At 37.6% G+C, this 22,555-nt stretch overlaps 1 protein-coding gene across 1 annotated transcript in view; it reads left to right on the forward strand.

Moving 5' to 3' along the window:
• The window catches only part of LOC108706715 (bifunctional heparan sulfate N-deacetylase/N-sulfotransferase 3-like), a 150,700-nt gene that overhangs the window by 122,534 nt on the left and 5,611 nt on the right, over positions 1-22,555 (forward strand). The window contains exons 8-11 of the mRNA XM_041579647.1: positions 3,704-3,800; positions 7,535-7,658; positions 8,974-9,148; positions 20,674-20,844. Coding sequence (XP_041435581.1) covers positions 3,704-3,800; positions 7,535-7,658; positions 8,974-9,148; positions 20,674-20,844 — 567 coding nt within the window. The remainder of the gene's footprint in view (positions 1-3,703; positions 3,801-7,534; positions 7,659-8,973; positions 9,149-20,673; positions 20,845-22,555) is intronic.

Here is a 22,555-nt window from a genome sequence, read left to right on the forward strand (position 1 = left end):
ATTTCTTATTGTTGTCACAATAGAAGTGTGAGAATCAAACATTATTTGCCTCCAATAAGGATTAATTATATTTTAGTTGGGATCAAGTACATAATACTATTATTACAGAGATAAAGGAAATATTTTTTTATATTATTTTATTAAAATGGAGTCTATGGCATTTTGGATAATGGGATTCTGGCTAACATATCTCCTACCTGTACCTAAAATGAGGGCAAATGCCTTTGGGGCAGACTAAAGCAAACCTTAGCATCAGCTTTTTATTTCAACCTATGGGGAGTTCAACTGGAATATTGAGCTGCTGGTGGGGCTGGTGTGGACTTGCTTGGCTAGCTTCCCCTATTTACAAGGCATTGTCTTATAACAGAAACATAGTAATTGTTTATTCCCATATTTCATAGCATTCTGGATAACATATCCCATGTCTGGTATCATTTTCTACTTTACTTTATGAATATGCTTTAAACACATGTTTTGTACTTTTTTTTTGCGGAAAGAGGATGTCATACAAATGACTCCTTTTTGAAATGCCAATATTGTTGTAGATTTTATTTCCTTGTTGATTAGTTGTTTGTCATACCTGTCTACCTTATTCGTTTGCCATCATAATATTAATACTACATCTCACTAGGGATCCAGCTTTGAATGTGAGAAGCATGTAGCATGATGAGCTAGTGACAACAGAAAGTTGTGATTGTCAGGTGATTCATGCCATGCATTTACAGAATGCTACTTCCAGAATAGTCACAAGATGCCAAATGTACACAAAAGCAAAGCAATATCATATAGCATGTTGGTTTAGGAAAAATCCATACATACCAAGTTCTTCAAACCATTTGTCTAAAGAAACCATTTTTATGGAGCAGAAGCCTCAGTCCAGTCCCTGAATCATCTTCAACTATGAGCTATCGTCCAGAACCCTGTATTCCCTCACTTGCTAAAAAGCCATCCAAATAGTTATGTGTGGGTTGAGAAAAACATGACCCGGACACGCATCCGGCTTCTGCCCTTCATTTATAGACCCGCCCTGACCCACCCTGCCAATGAAGTCATAAAAGGGGCAGGGCAGATGCGCACCTATACCACCAGAAGCCAGCAGCGTTAGTTCAGGGAGAGCAGGCAGAAGAGCTCAACCCGCACCTGCCCTGCAAATGGCATAGCGAGGTTGACCCAAATCAGCCCCAGGTCCCGTGGGTATTGGTCAGCCCACACGATCCCCTTATATAAATAGTTATCATATGAACCCTTAAAAACTTTTTCTCCAAAGTAAACAACCCCAACTTGGCCATTCTTTATTCGTAGCTGAAATTTTCCACAACTTTTACAAGTTGATTGGCCTTCTCTGGATCCTCTCTAATTCAATAATGTCCCTTTTGAGCATTGAGTAGTACAAAAACTGTATGATAAATTCTAGACAAGGCTTTTCCACGGCTCTAAACAGTGGATAAGTAACCCCCTCCTCCCACAAATCGATTGACTTGCATTGCTTGCTACAGCCAAGTTTATTATCTACAAAGACTTTACTTACACGATGTTAAAGGGTGTCGGAACATTTTAATAAAATAATGGACATCATTTACTGACTGAGGTCCTGTTTGTGCCAGCTCACTTACGCAAGGATTGTATGGTGTTTCTCCTCAAGCTGAGTCTACTTTTTTGTTCAGAAAACCTGATTCATCATGGCTGTCTAGAAACAAAGAGTCTAGAAACATATGTCTTGCCATAATGCAGGAGTTTCGCAAACAGACACAGGCAACAAAATGGTATATTACAGGAGAGAGTACATGTACAGTGTGGGACAATGTTTCTATAACTGTGATGGGAGCCATGCTTCTAAAAATATAACTGACTATGGTAGACACTGCTGCACAGAGATAGCTGCTACATTTTTATAAAGAGTCTATATATAATCTGAAAACACTGCATTCCACATGTTCTGGTTATTACTGTTCTGTGAAGACAGAGACCAACATTTTTAGACATCTGTAGACTTAATATAGTTAGTGGTGTCAAAACTAGGTTAATTTCAATTCCATGTGGAATACATACTGTACAAAATTAATCAAATATATTTTTTCATCCTTATATAAGAGAAATTATTTAACCTTTTAATGAGGATTAATTAAAAAAGTATGGCGCTACATATCATTTCAAAAATAATAAATAAATAGCTATGAAAATGGTAAAAAAAATATCATACTAGAACTGAGCAGGGAAACTGTTAGCCCACACCCTCAACCTGAAAAAATCCACTTTACAATTGTTACTGAGCTTTATTCTCATAGGCTTAAGTGCTCCAAACACATCTTTTATATATATATATATATATATATATATATATATATATATATATATATATATATATATATATATATATATATATATATATATATATATATATATATATATATATGTATATATATATATATATATATATATGTATATATATATATTTATATATATATATATATATTTTTATTTTTTTATATAGTTATTGATTAGTGTGCAACAGCTGTTACTCATTTACTGCTGTATAGCTTATAGAATATGAACATTAATGGATAAAACAATAAAATATTTTCACTTTACAATTTTTTTTTGAAAAATAATATTTTATTCCCATTTCTCGCCTGCTATTAAATGTACTTTTCTTAACAATGAATCTATTTAAGAAATACAAATGCGGTGCATGTTATTGCAAATAAATGCATCCTGCTATGGGATTTTGAATGCGGTTCCCAGAGCAATGCCTCCCTCGGTTGCAATCAATGACGGTATACATGTGAAATGTGAATATATCACCATAGGAGTATTATTGAATTAAAAAGACAGTAGTGCTGCAGTTAATCTCATCTGCACCAAAGTTTAATTATTACAACTATAGCAGTATATATTGGATTTTCTTCGTGTTTTTGATTTTTTAATTCATACAAATCATATAATTCAAACATATTCAAGTATACGAAGATATATGTTGTATCTGTGTAAATACATATAGTTTAAATATGTAAATTCCCCCAATGTTAATAAATAAAAAGTCTGTAGAGAAAAGGTCAATAAGGACACAAGGCGTTGTCTCTGAGATAACTGTCTAAGAACTGAAGTAGTTATGATACATACTTGAGGTTATCAACCCAAAATATTAACATTTTGAGATGACAGACTGTATTTACCATAACCATGTAATTCTCATCACAGTGTTGGTTCATGGCAAACATTTTGCCATGTGCAATTGGATAAATACAAAAAATAACTTTCTTATACACCGATATAATGATATCTGCCTTGTTTTCATCTTATTTGCTGTTGCTCCTCTTCATTGGGAAGCACAACCTTTGCTTTGTTGGAGGCTCTTACCACCCCTAGATCCATGTAGAAGCTCAGTACAACTCAGTACAACTAGGGCTCATTAGGGGCTCTGAATGCATCAGCAATTCAGCCACAAATTATATGGCACTAAAATACCTATGTCAACATAAACAGCAAAATCACATTAGGCAAGATTTCCCATAAAGAAAATAGTAAAAAAATTAGTTGAACAAAAATTGGTCTTTCTTTTCTAATTAAATGAAAAAAAAACACGGATCAGGATTCTTCAGGGTTATCATGCAGGGAAAACATGGGGACATCTTCTTAAATCCCTGTTAAATGGAATAAGATTGTTTTTATTACAGAAATATCTTTTACATTTTGTGTTTTTCAGAATCCATGTGATGACAAGCGCCATCGAGATATCTGGTCCAAAGAAAAAACCTGTGATCGTTTACCCAAATTTTTAGTAATTGGACCACAAAAAACTGGTGAGGTTTTACATTGTTAAATTGGTACAAACAGTAAACAAATAGGGGGGAATTTACAGCTACAAACTGTTATAATAAAACCGAAAGGCAGCTACCAACTGTTTTAATAAAAACAATTCTCTGAAGAAAAGCATGCATCTCAGTATTGTTTAACCTAAAACCCACCAAATAATTAAAAATACCAAAAACACGCAAACGTAAAAAGGACTCAAGACAAAAACAAAGTGCCAGAAAACTCTACATTATACCTTTTTGGGATTAGTTATACAATACAATCACAGGAAAGCTTGCAGGAAACAATCATAACCTATAAACAGTGGCATAACTACATATATAGCAGACACTATGGTCACGGGAGAAGTGGGACAGGGTGACAGGGGGTGTTGGGACTGAGGAGTCTTCTGTATAATAATCCCTCTCCCCAGCCCCTCTCCTACCTTTAACTTATCTGAAAACCAAATATGCAAGCGGGCGGGGAGCAGCAGTGGAAGGACTGTTTATTCTGGGAATCTAAGATGATTTCTTTGTAAGTTACACTACTGCTTATAAATAATATTTTTAGAAAATTATAAATGTTTATTATCTATAAATAATAATGCCCACGTTTATAAAATAGTTAAAACATATATGTTTAGAACAAGCTTAGCAGTAAAGATATTTAATGTAATTAACAGAAGATGTAGAGTATGGAAGTAGAGGGTGAGGGTTTCGTTTGGGGAGGTTAATAATGAGCTTCTTTCCCCATAGGAGCATTTAAACCTTTCACTGTCAGCCAGTTTTTATCATCTGTACACAATGGCTGCCTAGCACATTTTCAAAATTTTTTGCTGTTTCAGTGTAGAGATATTTCCTGGGGGCAGCTTTTAGCTTACTTAGGAAAGCTAATTCTGCTTGCACTAGAAAAAACGTGTATTTCTAAATATGTTTTCAAAAATCATTACATAGAGAAATATAACATAAACATATTCCTATGCATGTGTAAAAATTCAACTGCCCCCACCCTCAACAATAGCAATAGCCCAGAATTATAGCAAAGATATCTCAGACTCCATTTTAAAGAAACAGAAACATCAAAAGATGAAATTGTTTTAAAAGAATGGCAATGTAATTTATTTTTGCACTGCACTAGTACAACTGGTGTGTTTGCTTCAGAAACACTACTATAGGCACAGGCTGCTCAACAGATACATATCTATTGTGTATCCTGTACTTGAATGGTTGCCCCAATGGCTGCACAGCAGCTTGTTATATAAACACATTAACACTTTAAATTTTCATTTCATTTTTAAAAATTATTTTTTTGTAATAATAAAACAGTACCTTGTAGTTGATGGTAAGTAAGCTTCATGTATCCATACTGGTGGCAAAACCAACTATTGGGTTTAGTGTTTAGCAGGCTTAAGGTGACTGTAACATACAGTTTCCCAAACCCAGAACTAACCTCAATATTCCGGCCCGTTCTTCTGCCTATAGCAGCCGCCTTTAGCTTCAGTTAGAGCCCTCTTCTACTCAGATGCCGCCAGTTCTTATTGTGGGAGAACCAGGGAGAGAGTTCTGGGTGAGCACGGGAACTGAACGTGTAAGGATTTGACGGAGGAGCAGTAGGCAAAGTCCAGGAATAGGCCGGGTCAAACCAAATGGACAATGCAGTACGGGTAACAGGATCAAGGTCGGAACACAGGCCGAGGTCACAGGCCGTTGGGTAAAAATGTTATCCCCAACCAAAGGTGCGGGCTAATGGAGCCTGCATTCCGGTTGGGGAAAACAGTAGTTTTTTAAAAAAAAAAAAAATCCCGCCAGCGATATGCTACCTGCACCGGAAGGGAGCTCCCGGTGTGAGCAGCGATGTCCTGTTACTTGCATGTGGCTTCACACGCATAATGAGCAATTTGGGCCAGCTTTTCATTATGCGCATGTAAGTGATCGGACATGGCTGCTCGCACCGGGAGCTCCCGGTGCAGGTAGTGTAGCACTGGTGGGGGGCATTTTTCTTTAAAAAAAACGACTATTATCCACTACCAACACCTTTGGTTGGGGATAACATTTTTACCCAACAGGTGCCCTTTAAAGGCAGCTGTTAGAATTGATACAATAGTTGCTATTATTCCACAGATGCTGCTGTGCAGATTTACTAAGGTAGGAATGGTAAATTCAAATTCAAGATTTTTGAACTCACAAACTAGAATTTTGAATCACCAACTCGAAATTTGAATGCAAAATATATCACAACTCGACCCTGGAAACAGTTCTATTCGAAATTTGACTACTTGACACCTAAAAACTGCCGAGTTCATTTACAAACCAATGGCAGAGGTCTGGTGAACCGTTTGATTGCCTTCCTGACAATCAAGTTTTTTTTTTTGGAGGAAAACTCGATTTGAATTTGATTAAAATGTTCAGGTCGTTTGCATTAGAACGAATATTAGACGTTTGTGTTTTTTCATAAATAACCTCTCATTTTAGTTGTGAGTACATTCAAATTTATTAGAGTTAAAAAAATTCACATCATTTTGATAAATCTGCCCTTTAAATGTAGCAAATTTTTGAGCAGTTTTGATGACTGAGCTGCCAGACAGAAACACCAAAGCAGTGGCGTAGCTTCCGGGGGAGCAGGGGGTGCAATTAGACCAGGGCTGCAGGAGCGAAAAAAATCAGCACAGAGGGGGGGCACACCGGGGCCCGCCCCCACCTAATTACGTTACTGCACCAGAGACACGTATATTAAGGGGCAGATTTACTAAGGTTTGAGTGAATTTTCGAAGTTTAAAAAGTTCGAATTTCGAAGTAATTGTTTGGATTCTTCGACCATCGAATAGGCTACTACGACATCGACTTCAACTTCAAATTAGATTAGAAGTAAAATCATTCAAATATTCGACCATTCGATAATCGAAGTACTGTCTTTTTAAAAAAACTTAGACTTCAATACTTCGCCAAATTAAACCTGCCGAAGTGCTATGTTAGCCTATGGGGACCTTCTAGACCATTTTTCTAAGTCTTTCCACATCGAAGTACAATCGTAAATCATTCGACTATTCGACCATTCGATAGTCGAAGTACTGTCTCTTTAAAAAAAAACTTCGACCCCCTAGTTCGCCACCTAAAACCTACCAAAGTCCCCATAGGCTTTGGAACAATTTTTAGGTCGAAGAAAAATCGTTTGACCGATGGATTAAAATCCTTCGTTCGAATGATGAACTATTTGCGGTAAATCCTTCAACTTCGATATTCGAAGTCGAAGGATTTCAATTCGGCAGTCGAATATCGAGGGTTAATTAACTCTCAATATTCGACCATTAGTAAATTTGCCCCTTAGACTTCGATATTCGAAGTCGAAGTATTCCAATTCGAGGGTCGAATTTCAAAGTATTTATCACTTCGAAATTTGACCCTTGATAAATCTGCCACTAAACTTTAAACTTCAAATTTGTCAAACGATAAAAAATAAAAGATGGAAAGCAACTGACAAAAGTCTATATTTATGGTGAACCATCTGAAAACAACAGAACTGAAAAAAGTGTTTAAAATGGACTCTGTGGGAGACCATGTCATTTCCATCATTTGGAGCTTTTGGATATTGAGTTTCCTGATAAGTGATCCCATCCATGTGTACTTTATAAACATGCCACTGATTTCTGAACTAGCTATATAAATATTCAGTACAAAATAATATTTAAATGGCTATATGCAATAAGTAATGTTGTGCTGTTTAACCTTGTTTCTGCTGCCCACAGGCACAACAGCTCTGTATTTATTCCTTGTCATGCATCCGTCTATAATCAGTAATTCGCCAAACCCCAAAACGTTTGAAGAAATGCAGTTTTTTAATGGGAATAACTACCATAGAGGAGTGGATTGGTAAGTGTGAATGTAATATTTCAAGCCTCTGTTAATAATTTTATCAAGTCATATTCTATCCGCCTACACAAAAGGCCAGATAAGGAACAATTGACCGATAGAACGATGCATAATAAAAATCTTTATAAAACAGCTAAGGCCAGGGGACTTAAACAATAATCAAGTCACAACTGTGTTTCTGAAAAACAGACGCTCTCTTGAGCAAACCAATACGCTACATTATTATAACCACAATAAAAAAGGACGTCTCCGGCAGAAATCCGTTCTCCCATTTTCCTCTCTTGTGACTGCAAGATCATAACTAACCAAATATAAAGCTGACTCCCAGCAGACTGCTGTTGTGTTTCAGCAAACTAATGTTCAGATATTATTTATAAAAAAGAAAAAAGAACAGCGAGAGAAAGTATTCAGGCTACCAAGTCAATCATATTTATCACGGCTTTCTTTTATAGGTCATTTCAGCAACTTTCACAAGTCTGAACTTTATTCCATTAAGTCAATTTATTTTACTTCTGCTGCACATTGATTACTGTTCCTCTATAAAAACCTAACTTTTGCTAACCCCGGGAACTAAAACGAGTGCAAGGCACTGCTGCCTGGTGCTGAATTATAAGCAGGAGTTTAATCATTACCTCGACTATTCTTAGCTGGCATCTAATAATTTGCTTTTCTCCACTCAGCTCTTTACATCTGAACTTAAATTACAACGCACATGAGATATGTTGCATGCCTAGTATTCATAGATTATTATTTTATATAGCCTAATGCCAAGCATGCAGGTGTTTTACTTATACCACAAAAAAATACAAACATAGGGAATAAACCACAGTAGCGTAATTTATAAACAGCAGCAGCTGCACTAAGCCTAGACTATTTAAAAAAGAAAACAAATAATGAGATAGTGATTTTAAAGCCAATTGCAGCCATTTAAAGTCAAGTTAATCCTAAAGCTTTATTTTGGGCACCACTGCATTGTTTTATGCTACACTGATTTATTAAGCCCAGAGGGGCTGTGCTCTGACACCTGCTTATCATTGGTGCCAAAAAAGAAAACTAAACAATAAAATACCGTTGCCCTTTCCAAAGGGTTTCTAAACTTACACCCGCTCAAAGCAATAGAAGAATAATGGCTTTTCCAGTATATAACATTCACTGCACAATAGCTTTAACTATAAAATTCACCATTTATTTTTGTAAGGCTGAAACATATAGTATATTAAATGCACTCAAAAAAAACCAAAAACATTTAACCATAATGTAACCAATTAGCTACTTTCAAGGAATGTATTTCCCTCATCCATAATTGTTTTTTTAGGTATATGGATTTTTTTCCTGTTCCATCCAATCTTTCCACTGACTTTCTGTTTGAGAAAAGTGCCAACTATTTCCATTCGGAGGAAGCTCCAGAAAGAGTAGCTGCTCTGGTCCCCAAGGCAAAGATTATCACTATTCTCATTGATCCTTCAGATAGAGCATATTCCTGGTATCAGGTAAGTTTATTTATGCTATGCAGTGTATTTAAGTATTTGTTTGAAACTATAGATTTCCTTTTATGCAAAAAAAATCAAGGTAATATGACCCACAACAAAATGTTAAAGAGTTGCTCACCTTTAAAGTAACTTGTAGAGGTCTTTTTTTTTTAAACCACAGCTACATTTACTTTTGGGGCTCATTTATAAACGCTGGGCAAAATTGCTCCTCGGCAGTAACCGATAGCAACCAATCAGATGATTGCTTTCAATGTTCACCCTGCAGTTGACTGAAAAAAGCTTATCACTGATTGGCCACTATGGGTCGATTTTTCATATTGTCGCATAAAAGCCAGCGTCAAAAACACCCAAAAACCTCTAAAACCTTGGATCGAAGAAAGATCTTCCACTTGTGAAAGGGACATCTGCCACTGACTTTTACATGATTTCAACAGATTTAAGATTCAGAATTTCATTGCGGTATAATGTTAAGAGTGATATTCCAAAACAATTTGCAATTTGTTTTCATTTTTTGTTATTTGTGGTTTTTGAGTTATTTCGCTTTTTATGCAACAGCTCTACAGTTTTCAATTCCTGCAATCTGGTTGCTAGGGTCCAAATTACCATAGCAACCATAAACTGATTTGAAAAAGTGACTGGAATATGAATACGAGAGGGCCTGTATAAAAAACAAACTAGTAATAAAAAGTAGCAATTGTAAGTTATACATTCTGTATAATATGTCATTGTATTAATCTTCTTATTCTGCATACTATTTGTTATCATATTGGTTTTTATTGTTTATTGTGAAAACCAAATAAAATATTTCAAATCAATAAAAAGTAGCAATATCAATAGATGTATAGCCTTACAGAGCATTTGTTTTTTAAGATGGGATCAGTGACTCACATTTAAAAAGGCAAATAATTAAAAATCAAAAAATAGAAGCCAAATGAAAAGTTGCTTAGAATTATCCATTCTGTAACATTATAAAAACAGGAAATTGTTTCATTACTTACCGTAATTTCTGTTTCCTGGTCACTTTCCATGGCAGCATTTACCAATGGGTTAACACCTCCCTTCGGGCCAATGGACAGGAACCTCCCCTAGCAAGATAAAAGTGCCCGCCCCTCTCATACTCACGGTCTTAGTTGAAAAGCTTGTCCAGCAGGGTGGGACATTCCTTGGTGAATGCTGCCATGGAAAGTGACCAGGAAACAGAAATTACAGTAAGGAATGAAACAATTTCCTGTTTTCCTTGTCACCCATGGCAGCAATTCACCAATGGGAACTACCAAAGCTAACAGGGAGGGACTTCATACAGAATGCAGTAAACATAACATTTTATTTGGTAACATGTGCTTGAACAACTGCTTGAAGAACCTTTCTCCCAAATCTTGCTTCTTGGGAGGAAAGGATATACAATTTATAGTGCTTGATGAACGTATTGATTGACGACCATCTTGCCGCTCTGCAGATTGCTTCTGGCGATGCCCTGGCTTCCATCGCCCAGGAACTTGCCAATGCACGCGTTGAATGGGCTTTTAACCCCAGAGGAACCTTCCTGCCCGCCGAATTGTACGCCTTTGCAATCGCTGCCACAATCCAGGAGCTTACTGTCTTCTTAGACGGAGCTTTCCCTTTTCTGAAACCACATGGAATGATGAATAAATGTTCCGATTTTCTCCATGTTCTTGTACTCTCCAAATATATTGTGAGAGCTCTGACTAAGTCTAATTTATGCCACTGCTTCTCCTTCTCTGTCTTTGGAGATGGACAAAAAGAAGGAAGGGATACCTCCAAATCCATGTGAAACTTCGATATGACTTTCGGCAAAAATTTAAAAGCAGGCCTTAGCACAACTTTATCTTCAAATATCATTGTAAATGGCTCTACAGACGACAGTGCAGCTAGCTCGCCCACTCTACACGCTGATGTTATGGCCACTAGCAGGATAACCTTTAGCGTAAGATTCCATAAAGAAACCTCCTCCAGAGGCTCAAAGGGTGGTTTTGTTAGTCTGTCTAGGACAAAAGGCAAGTCCCAAGGTGGTGAATATATTCGTATGTGATGTCTGACCCTTTTCAGGGCATTGAAGAACCTTCTCAATAGCCCAAACTTTTCCTGTTAGTGCTGAGATGGCTGACACTTGCACTCTGAGGGTATTCATGTGCAGACCCTTTTCATATCAGGAAAAAAGAAAATCTACCACCATACAGATGCAGCCACTTTGGTTTGTCTGTTTGACACAGAATAACTAAACACAGATATCCCATTTATCTCATTTAACACAGAAAACTGCATCACAACATCCCATCTAATTAAAGCATTCACCATTGTGAACAATGGTGCTTTGGTATGCTAATGAAAAGGTTAAATGCATTAAATGAGTTAAGATGACTTTAGATAGCACAGTTTATTCAATTAACCCTGAGTCATGACGCATTTAACTCACAAATCAAAGTGGCTTCATCTGTAGATGCTGTAGCAGAACAGGGGTCCTGCCCCTCTAAAATGAAAAATTGCACAAACTTATCCCAAATCTTGTAATATTGTGGTGATGTAGAACTTTGCCTTGATTTTAGCAGAAAATATATCACTTTCTCTTTACAATTTAATTTTTTCAGCTCCTTCCTCTCAATCTACACGCCTTCAAGGCTAGATGGTCCTCTCCGTGGAACTGAAACATCCCCTGGGATAGCCACCCCTGAAATCTTGGGATTTCTTTGGGTTCTCCAAGAGCCAATCTGTGAAGCAACAGAAACCATGGTCTTCTTGGCCAAAATGGTATCACTACTATTGCATTGGCTGATTCCCGGTCTATCTTTTTTAGAACTTTCCAGACAAGGGGAATTGGTGGAAATACATAAATCAGCTCTCTTGACCAATCTTGTCTCAGACCATCTACGCCTACTGCCTCTTCGCATGGGTACCTGGAAAAAAAACTTCGGACATTTCCTGTTCTGGACGGTTGCCATGGCATCTACCTCTGGCACTCCCCAAGTATCTATTAGGTCTTGAAAAATGTCCTTGTGAAGACTCCATTCTCCTGGATCCACAAAAAATCTGCTTTTAGATTCTCGACACGAGGAAGATGTACTGCTGTCAGATTTTCCAACCAAACTTCTACCCACTGGAATATTGTTTCTGCCTCCTGCAGTAACACCATGCTTCTTGTGCCTCCTTGCTTTTGAATATAGGATACTGCTGTGGTGTTGTCTGAAAAGACTTTTACACTTTTTCCTCATAGCTGATCTGCGAAGGCTAACAGGGCTTTTCCTATCGCCCTTAACTCTAGAATATTTGAGGATACTTGACTCAAATCCCAAGAACCTTGCACAAACAAATCTCCCATATGTGCTCCCCAGCCGATACCTGATGCGTCTGTTGTTACGGCTGTCCACTCTGGCTCTCTTAGTTGGGTACCTCTTTGCAGATTGTCCGTCATACACCACCAGCTTAGGTCTTCTCTTAGATCTTTTGTTAACTTTAAACATCTTCTCAAGTTTTCTTGAGGACACTTCACTCGCCTAAGTAAGAAGTTTTGTAGTGGTCTCGAATGCCATCTTGCCCACTTTACAATTTGGATTGTTGATGACATTAAGCCTAGAATCCTTAGGCAGTGCTTCACCGATACCATTTCCTGACTCCTGAAGTTTTCCACTGCCTGAATTATCTTTTCTTGCTTTACTACCGGCAAGCTCACCAAATTCTCCTGTGTCTGAAAAAATGCTCCCAGAAAGATAAGGGATCTTGTAGGTGTCAGATTGCTTTTCTCCATGTTTACAATCCATCCATGTTCTTGTAGAAACTCCAGGACTTTCTTTGTATATAATTCTGCTTCTCTCTGTGTTCTTGCTGTTATCAGGATGTCGTCTAGATAATGAAACACTGAGACTCCTATCTTTCTTAATTCTGCTATCAAAGTTACTAGAATCTTGGTGAAGACCCTTGGGGACTGTAACAGGCCAAAAGGGAGACATTTGAATTGTACATGAACTTCTCCCACTGCAAACCTTAGATATTTTCTGTGATCTTTGTAAATTGTAACGTGAAAATAAGCGTCCTTTAAATCTATGTTTGTGTGCCAATCCCCAATCGACATTGCTTGGATGACTGATGCTAAAGACTCCATCTTGAAACTTCGCTTCTGTAGAAACTTGTTTAACTCTCTCATGTCCAATACTGGCCTCATAGCTCCTGAGGCTTTTTTTACTAGGAACAGTCTTGAATAAAACCCTCTTCTTCTTTCGTGAAGGGGAACTGTTTCTATTGCGTCGGATGCCCATAGCTGATCCATGTATTCCTGGACCAGATCTTGAACTTTCTCAGATTTTCTGAAAACTGAAGTTAGAAAATGATCCTTCTTTGGAATTTTTGAGAACTCTAACAAAAAACCTCTTTCCAGAGTGTCGCATACCCAGCGATCTTGCACATCTCTGGCCCAGACTTGAGCAAATTGTGCCAACCTGCCACCGACTCTTATCTGAGCCAAGATAATCTCATTGCTGCTGTGTTGATGAGGTGGAAGAAGAGAAACCTCTGGATCTTTTAGAATTTCCTCTTGAGTTCTGACGTCCTGATCTCCATGATGACTGTCTATAGAACTCTTTTCCAGGTTTGTACTGTCTGGATGATCTAAAAGATCTTTCTCTATCTCTATGAAAAGGTGCTTCATATCTCACCCTCTTGTTTCTATTCTCTTGAGGTAGAAAAACACTTTTTCCTCCAGAGACTTTTTTGATGATAGTATCCAACTTCTCACCAAACAGCATCTCCCCCTCAAACGGAAGCTGGCATAGATTGGTTTTAGAGGCTGCATCTGCCGACCAAGGTTTCAGCCAGAGGGCTCTCCTCGCTGCTACAGACAATGCCATGGACCTTGCCAAGAGATGCACCAGATCGACCGATGCCTCCGACATGAAATCTACCGCCAGTTTGCAGTCAGATAGCATCTCCAACAGTTTAGGCCTCTTCACGTTGGAAGAGATTGCTTCTTCCACTTCCGTAAGCCACACCTTCAAAGCTCGGGAGACTGAAGTCAGTGCTACTGCTGGTTTGCAGGCTGCCCCTGCCGCTACAAATGCTTTTTTAAGATTAAACTCAATTCTCTTTTCCATCGGTTCACGAAATACTGCCGCATCATCTACTGGCAGAGTGGTTTTTTTCGGTAATCTCACGACTGCTGCATCCACTTTCGGTGGTGTATCCCAACACCTTGCATCTTCTTCTTCAAAAGGATACTTTTTCTGGAATTTTCCCCCTGTTTGGGGTCTTTTCTCCGTCTTCTTCCATTCTGCTGCAATTATCTCTTTTATTGAAGCATGAACTGGGAAAAATATCGATCTTTTCCTGAGAGAAGGAAATAATTTGTTTGGCTCCAAAGGAAATGTGAGCGTTTGACGAACTGCTTTTATCAGTGGCTCTATGACTGTTAAATCGAAATTGGACTCTTCATCCATTTCAATTTCGCCTTCCTCTGATCCTAAAGGAGAATCTATCTCAGACTCTGAAAGTTCTCCCTCTGAAATTTCTGATAGCGATTCTGTTTGCCTTGAATAAGCATGTCTCGATCTTTTTTTAGATGTAGCCACTTCCTGGAAACCTTGCACTACTGCTTGTTTAATCACTGCAGCCAACGAATCAACCAAGGCTTGATTCCCCTGGGAAGTTGAAGCTCCTACGTCCTCTTGAACTTGTGCTGGAGCTGTTTTTTCTGGCGTTTTATCTTTTTTTTCAGTGGCAGGAAGGCTGTTCAATGACAAAAATAAATACTGTATATGCATTAGCCACCTGTAGTTTCTCTCTCTCTCTCTTTCTGGAGTTTTTTTTTTTTTTTCCCTTTTCCCTTTGGGGTGAGGCGGCTTGCCCGGCATTCCTGAATCCATTAACGTGCTGTAGAAAAAGGGGAACCACCTTTAGATTGCACCTCAATGCCAGAAAAAATCACTCCCATTCCTGCACATACCTGTATCTGATGAATCAGGTTCTGAACACTTTCTTGCAAATGGCTGCCAACAGGAAGCACACTCCCTTATAAACCTGGCTAGAAGATATGTTCAATCCAATACCAAACAGGTGTTTTTGATTACCTGCCTTAAAGTATGCATGGCCCAGTGATTTTCGCCATCCCTGGCGTGTTTTTGGCGCCAAATCAGCCAGTTCAAACTTTTTCCCTTAAGCAAAATGGCGTCCGCGACTTCCGCCATTAGCGCTCCTGAGTGCGCCCTGCTGCTGGCGCCGGAACTCCAACCGGCACGTCACTACGTCGATACGCGCTGACGTCACTTCCGAGTACACGCGCGCTCGGCGCTTCCCTGTGTATCTGCGCTACCTAACCCGCACAGGCGGGAGGTAAGACACAGCCCTCAGTTACTCCTGCAACCTACAGCCTTCCCTCGCTAACCCCAGCCAAGGGGGAGCAGCGGGACCTCCATCACAGTAGGGGGGATTATGGAGAGAGAGAGAGATACCCCCTGCTGCTGGGAAACTGCGTCTGCCACGCTCCTTGACTCCATCAGCCCAGGACAGGATAAAAAAAGACAGTGAGTATGAGAGGGGCGGGCACTTTTATCTTGCTAGGGGAGGTTCCTGTCCATTGGCTCGAAGGGAGGTGTTAACCCATTGGTGAATCGCTGCCATGGGTGACAAGGAAAGTTAACTTAAAAGTAAACCACCCCTTTACTCATTTTATGTATATGCATTTTCTTAAAATATAATTAGTGATGGGCGAATTTATTTGACAGGCGCACATTAGCTGCGAATTTCCAAGTTTCGCCGCTGGCGAATAAACTCGCAAATTTGCTGTGAATTTTTTTTTTTCCGGGCAAATTGACGCCGGTGATGATTAATGGACACCCATTGACATTAATGGAAAAAAATTAGTGAAATGCCGAATTTGACGCCGGGAAATTTGCGAAATTCGTGGCCAACTGAAACGGGAAAAATTTGCCCATCGCTCATTTAATTCATTTTTAGGGGGTTATTTATCAAAATCTGAATTTTTCTGATTTTTTAAATAAAAAAAGGCAGACCAATCCACGATATACCCTTATTTATCAATTAAAAAACATGAAAAAATTGGATTGACAAAAAACGCAACGTTTTCGGATTGTCGCATGAAAAACGTGATGTTTTTGGATTGTAGCATAAAAAATCTGATTTTTTTTCGGATTTGACGCCCTGAAAAGACAAAAATTTTCGTGAAAGTGGCAGAAAAGCCCTAAATGTTAGGATTATCATACGAAACTCAGAGCAGATAATACCTAATATCTAATATTCTAGTAAATGAACTCACATTTTTGAAGGTTTAGCATTTGGACTTTAATAAATAGCCCCCTTAATGTGTTTATAACTTGTAAATAGTGATAAGCATAGTGATAAGCGAATCTGTCCAAATTTATTGTAATTGCTACTTTTTATTACTCATCTTTCTATTCAGGCCTTCAGACAAATCTTGAATCCTAGCATATGGCCATGGTGTGCATTGCAGTTGCTTTGTTAACCTCATTAACACTATAGACACTTCTTGATTCCTAGCATATGACCATGCTGCGCATTAAAGTTGCTTTATTAACCTCATTGACACTAATCCCTTTGACAAAGCTGTTCCCTTATCATGCTGCATTCAGTTTTAAAGAGTAAATAAAATCTCTGAAAGGAACTGGGAAATGGAGTTAATACCTTTTAAAAGCTACCTAGAATAAGTGGCTCCGTTTATAGCCAAGTCGAAGGATTTAGCGCTATTCTTTCGATTGATTAAATCCTTCTAATCGAAAGATTCAAAGGATTTTAATCCATCGATCGAACAATTTTCCTTCGATCAGAAATTGGTTAGAAAGCCTATGGGGATCTTCCCCATAGGCTAACACTGAGGTTTGGTAGGTTTTAGGTGGCGAAGTAGGTGGTCGAAGTTTTTTTTAAAGAGACAGTACTTCGACTATCGAATAGTCTAACGATTTTTAGTTCGAATTGTTCGATTCGAAGTCGTAGTCGAAGGTCGAAGAAGCTAATTAGATGGTCGAAGTAGCCAAAAAAATACTTCGAAATTCGAAGTATTTTTTATTCTATTCCTTCAAGTAAATGTGCCCCGTAGTATCCTATTCAATGGTCGAAGTATCCAAAACTTTCGATTTCGAATTTTTTTTCCTTCAAAAATTCCCTCGAATTCACTTCGAACCTTGATAAATCTGCCCCTAAATATTTGAGGCACAATTACATTTTTATTATCAGTGAGGTTCATTTTCGATAACACCAAAAATACTGGTAACTCTTTTTTCTATAGACCCTTAAACAAATTAAGTATAATTACAGTTGTTCACAGACTATTTAACAAGCAAGAAAAGAACATATGTACAAATTAGAGCCTTTCAAACAAGAGCCATTGTTACACCTCTATAACCAAAGAGCTTTTAGCAAGAGAACGTGTAACAATGTGTTGTCCTACAACGCTTGGCTTAGCATAAAATTGAAAATGTGGGTTCCGTTCTTCACAACAACAGTACATAATGAGTTTTTATAAGTTTCTTGCATTCATTAGACAGATTTATACCTTCTCATTAAATGCAACTTGAGAGCTTGACCTGTATTTCTTGACATTAATGATCATAAATCTAAAAATGTTACACTAGGTTAGGGGGTAAACAAGGCATCTGAATTCAGAGCATGATCATTACAGTAGACCAACCTTGCAATTAATGTTCCACTTCAGTTTGACCATTTCATAAAAGAATACTTCTGTGCTTCAACAGTTCTGTTATGATTGTGAACAACAATTTGTAACTTTCACAGATGTGTTTTAAAGTATCTACGTTTCCATAGAAACAGTATATATGCTGTTTGCCAGAGGGATGCCAGAAGCAATTTTCCTTTGCACTCTTCTCTTCCTAGTCATAAAATTTGAAGCTGTTACAGAAAGTATAATAAAAGGCAAATGGGGGAATGTAATAAAAGTCGCAAAAAGCAAAACAATTAGCACAAATAAAAATAAAAAGTCTAATTTCACAATGTAATACTCTTCCTTAAACTGTTATTACATTGCGAATTTTAATTGTGCATTGCCCACTTAAGAAGTGCTTGATGGTGTCGTAATCTTTTGGAGCAAACATAACTTTTTCAGTAAGAAGTTTTATTACATTCACTGCGCACTGGCGCTAACTATAAAATTCGCAAACCTTCCACTGTTGGAACTGGTCTCTAAACAGTTTCCAGGTTCGCAAAAGCTATATAAAATTCACACAAAGGCAAATTTATTTGCACAGAGGCATAACTTTTCACATTGCGAATATTTTTTCCGTTACGACTTTTATTACATTCCCTCAAAAGACTCCAATAAATATTCATGCTCATTTGGTTAGACTAGGGCTGCAAAGGCTACCAAAAGACTGGTAACCTGTAGGTTAGCATTTAGTATGTTATAGAACGGCTAATCCTAAGCAACTTTTCAAATGGTCTTCATTGTTTATTTTTTTTATATATATTTTTAATTATTTGCCTTTTCATTGACTCTGTCCAGCTTTCAAATGGGGGGGTTGCTGTCCCCTTTTAAAAGCTCTGTTAAGCTACAAATTTATTGTAATTGCTACTTTTTATTATTCATCTTTCTATTCAGGCCTTCTCATTCATATTCTAGTCTCTTATTAAAATCAGTGCATGGTTGCTAGGGTAACTTGAACCCTAGCAACCAGATTGCTGAAATTTGTGGGACTTGTTATCCAGAATGCTCGGGACCTAGGGCTTTCCGGATACCATATCTTTCTGCAATTTAGATTTTCATACCTTAAGACTACTCGAAAATCCTGTAAACATAAATAAACCCAATAGGCTGCTTCTGCTTCTAATAAGTATTAATTACATCTTGGTTTCGATCAAGTACAAGGCACTGTTTTAAAAAAATGAAAAACATTTTTTTCAAATTTTTTAATTATTTGGAGCTTTTTAGATAACGGGTTTTCGATAATGGATACCTGTACAAACAAATAATGAAAAAAGATGACCAACTGAAAATTATCTTAGAATATCGCTTGCAACTAGTGATGGGCAAATTTATACGGCAGGCATGGATTTGTGGCAATTGTTGTGCATCAAAAAAAATTTGACGTCCATTGACTTTAATGCATTTGTACAAAAAGTCGTGTGTATAAAAATTGTCGCTCGCGTCAAAATTATTTTGATGACCATTGACTTCAATGCGTTTTTGAATTTTTTTGCCGTATTGCAAATTGTTTTGGGCAAAACTGGACAGATATGCCCATCACTACTTGCTACATCATACTAAAAGTTAACAAAAAAGTTGAGCAACCCCTTTAATGCTTACAATAAGCAGGGGATGAGTATAGGGCTCCCTATCTTGCTGCAACCCCCAGCACTCCTAGCATGTACTCCCTGATGAATGTCAGGGGATTCCCAGGTGCTGCCCATGTCCTGTTCAATCAGTACATAGCACTGCCATGCGCAGGCACAACAGTTAAAAAAAAGTTGCAAAAAACATGGTGCATTTTGGTCATGTTCCCACGTACACCCAAACCCCACAATATAAGTCTGGACCTTTCAAACTTTTTCTCTACCATTTTTAAACTTCCCCCCCCCCCAAGACTAATGGGAAGTAGGAATTTGTTTTCATTACTGAATCAAAATATTGGCTGAGCTTTTTAACTGGGGCAAATAAACATGTGGTGGTTTGTACTACCCTATAGTTCCTTGATGGTTTTTCTAACGCATACTACACACTAGCAACCCAGCCACTGTTAGCTCAGGTCAGATGAAAAGGGTTAGAGAAATGCACATACCCAAGCAATCTTCCTGCTAGCCTACATAAATCAAGTTAGTCTAATGGAGTACATACAGATATGATGAAGAAATTTGAGAAGAGCTGGGGACCACCATCAAAGCCAAAGCTTGGAACCCACCAACAGCACAAATAAATACTAAGTTAAATACAAGGCCTTTTTACTATGCCTGAGTGTTAACCTGAGTAACATGGACACATCAGTGTCTTATACAGTATTATGAATATTATAATGATGGAGTATAGACTATTTATCCAAGGAACGAGTTTCTGCATACAATGAGACCATTGCACTTGTGTAGCCTTAATGAGGGGTTCTGCCAAAAGTGCCAACATGGAGCACAATAGTAAAGCAACACTTTTTAATCACCATTTGACCAAGTTTGATAGCTGTTGTGCTCCTCATTTTTTTGTGCCCTTACTAGCTAAATGCATTCTAGAAATTGTAATTCACATTGCAATACTTCAGTTACAATAATCCAAGTGCATGTTTTAGCAATAATGCCTGCTGGTTACTGTAATTCAGAAAATGATGCATAGGATAAAAATCCAGTAGACACATTTATGTTGCCATAGTGTTTTCCCAGGAAATAAATAGTAGAAATAAAACATGGATCTTCTGGTGTCACCCTTTCCATTGGAAAACGTACTGAGACAGATCAAAGGGCTAATATGTAGAAAGGTTAATTTATTATAAGATCATGCTTTGCTTCTTTATGTTATTTATGAAATGTTTTCAAAGATTATAATCTTTTTGCAGCACCAAAGAGCACATCAAGATTCTACTGCTCTGAAATTCAGTTTCTATGAAGTAATAACGGCTGGACCCCATGCTCCAGCTCATCTTAAGTTGCTTCAAAGGAAATGCTTGGTCCCTGGTTGGTATGCAAATCATATAGAGAAATGGCTGGAGTATTTTCCTCCTTCACAGGTATTTTAAGCAGCAACGTTAATTCCAATGACTGGAGTACAGACAGTATGTCATATATAATATCACCTTCATTAACTAATACTTAATTCATGGGTAGAATCTATGTGTCTTGCTTTAAAAGAAAAACATTATCTGTGGCACATAATGGTGGGTTGTTTTAATATATACATTTGATTGATTGATATGGGTCACTAGATTTGGGCAAACTTAAGACATTTTATTACATTAGCCCGTATCTTGCACTTTATACCATCTTGCTTCCACAGTTATATAATTATTATTTATTTACTACCAAAACATGCATAAGAAACAGCTTGCTTATGTGCAAAACAAATAATTATTTTAAAAACAATAAATCATTTCTAATAATTTTCTAATTTGCGTAAAGCATGTGGACTATTTTGTGTCTGATATGTAAAATGTAGAATGTTGTATCCAAACAGCTCTAGAATTGTTAACCAGTTCTTCAACAAAAATTAGCTTGAAAATAAAGTCATCAAAATAACAAAGAATACATTTTTTTCTGTGAGAACTATCCACACTTCCAATGGTAAGGTTCAGAAAAGTAGCAGATACCTATCAAAATCAATAAACAAAGGTGCAAAAAGCTTTCAGATATCTAGTACTTCTCAACAATATGTCAGAAACAGTGCTTGCAGGTAATATATCATTTTGACTCCAAGACACATCCAGAGACAGACAACGCAAGCCAAGATGACAGCTCCATTCTGTGTTTGTATATCTGTCTAATCACGTTGGTCACAAACTGCTTGGTGAATCTCTATCTACTATTTTCAAATCTTTAAATATTAAAGACACCTGAAGCTGCAAACTGGAAAACATTTTGCTACAAAAGTAATATGCTCTTACAGCGGTTTGTACAACACTGCATTATCTCTAGAGAAAAAAACCTTATCCTATTTCTTCGATATTATCAGGAAACAAATTGCTGCCACAGATAACAATGCAAATCTCTATATAAAAAAAGCAACACTCCAGTGTAAGCTCAGATATAACATGTTCTAAAATGCCCATAAAAACCAAAGAGGTTTGTACTTATATTATTAGACATCTGACAAATATATTAATGCATTACCTACCTTTAGTGATGGGCGAATAAATTCCCCAGGTGTGAATTCAGGGTGAATTTCGGCACCAGCGAATGAATTCATGAAACTGCAGCGAAAATTTGCCGGCGAAAAAATCTGCAGCGTCAGAATAGTCATACGCATAAAAATGAATGCACGTCAAAATTATTCGAACGCCCATTGACTTTAAAGCATTTGGCACATATTAACATTGTCGCCAAATTGAGATTGACTCAATGTGTCGAAATGTCACAAATTTTTGACGTTTCATGAATTTCACTGTAAATTTGTGGCTTTTTCGGCAAAGCAAAATGGGACAGATTCGGCCATCACTACCTACCTTATGAATTTGCTTGCAATGTCTAACATATTGAGTTTGTTCAGAAATGTACTTATCCTATTGGAAGAAGTCAGCCAGGTTTATTAGAGATGATCAATCCATGTGAACAGCAAGGAAGTTTAATCCTTTATTCAGAGAGTTAGCTAAATATATTGGCCCTCACTAAACTGAAAAGGCAAATTTGCGCGAAAATTTACGCCGGCGTCCAAAAAAAAGGACGACGGCGTTAAAAACAGGCGTCGGCATCAAAAACGGGTGTCGGCATCAAAAACGTTACCCAGGC

The sequence above is a fragment of the Xenopus laevis genome, chromosome 1S (genome assembly GCF_017654675.1).
Source record: "Xenopus laevis strain J_2021 chromosome 1S, Xenopus_laevis_v10.1, whole genome shotgun sequence".
In the NCBI taxonomy this organism is placed as follows: Eukaryota; Metazoa; Chordata; class Amphibia; order Anura; family Pipidae; genus Xenopus; species Xenopus laevis.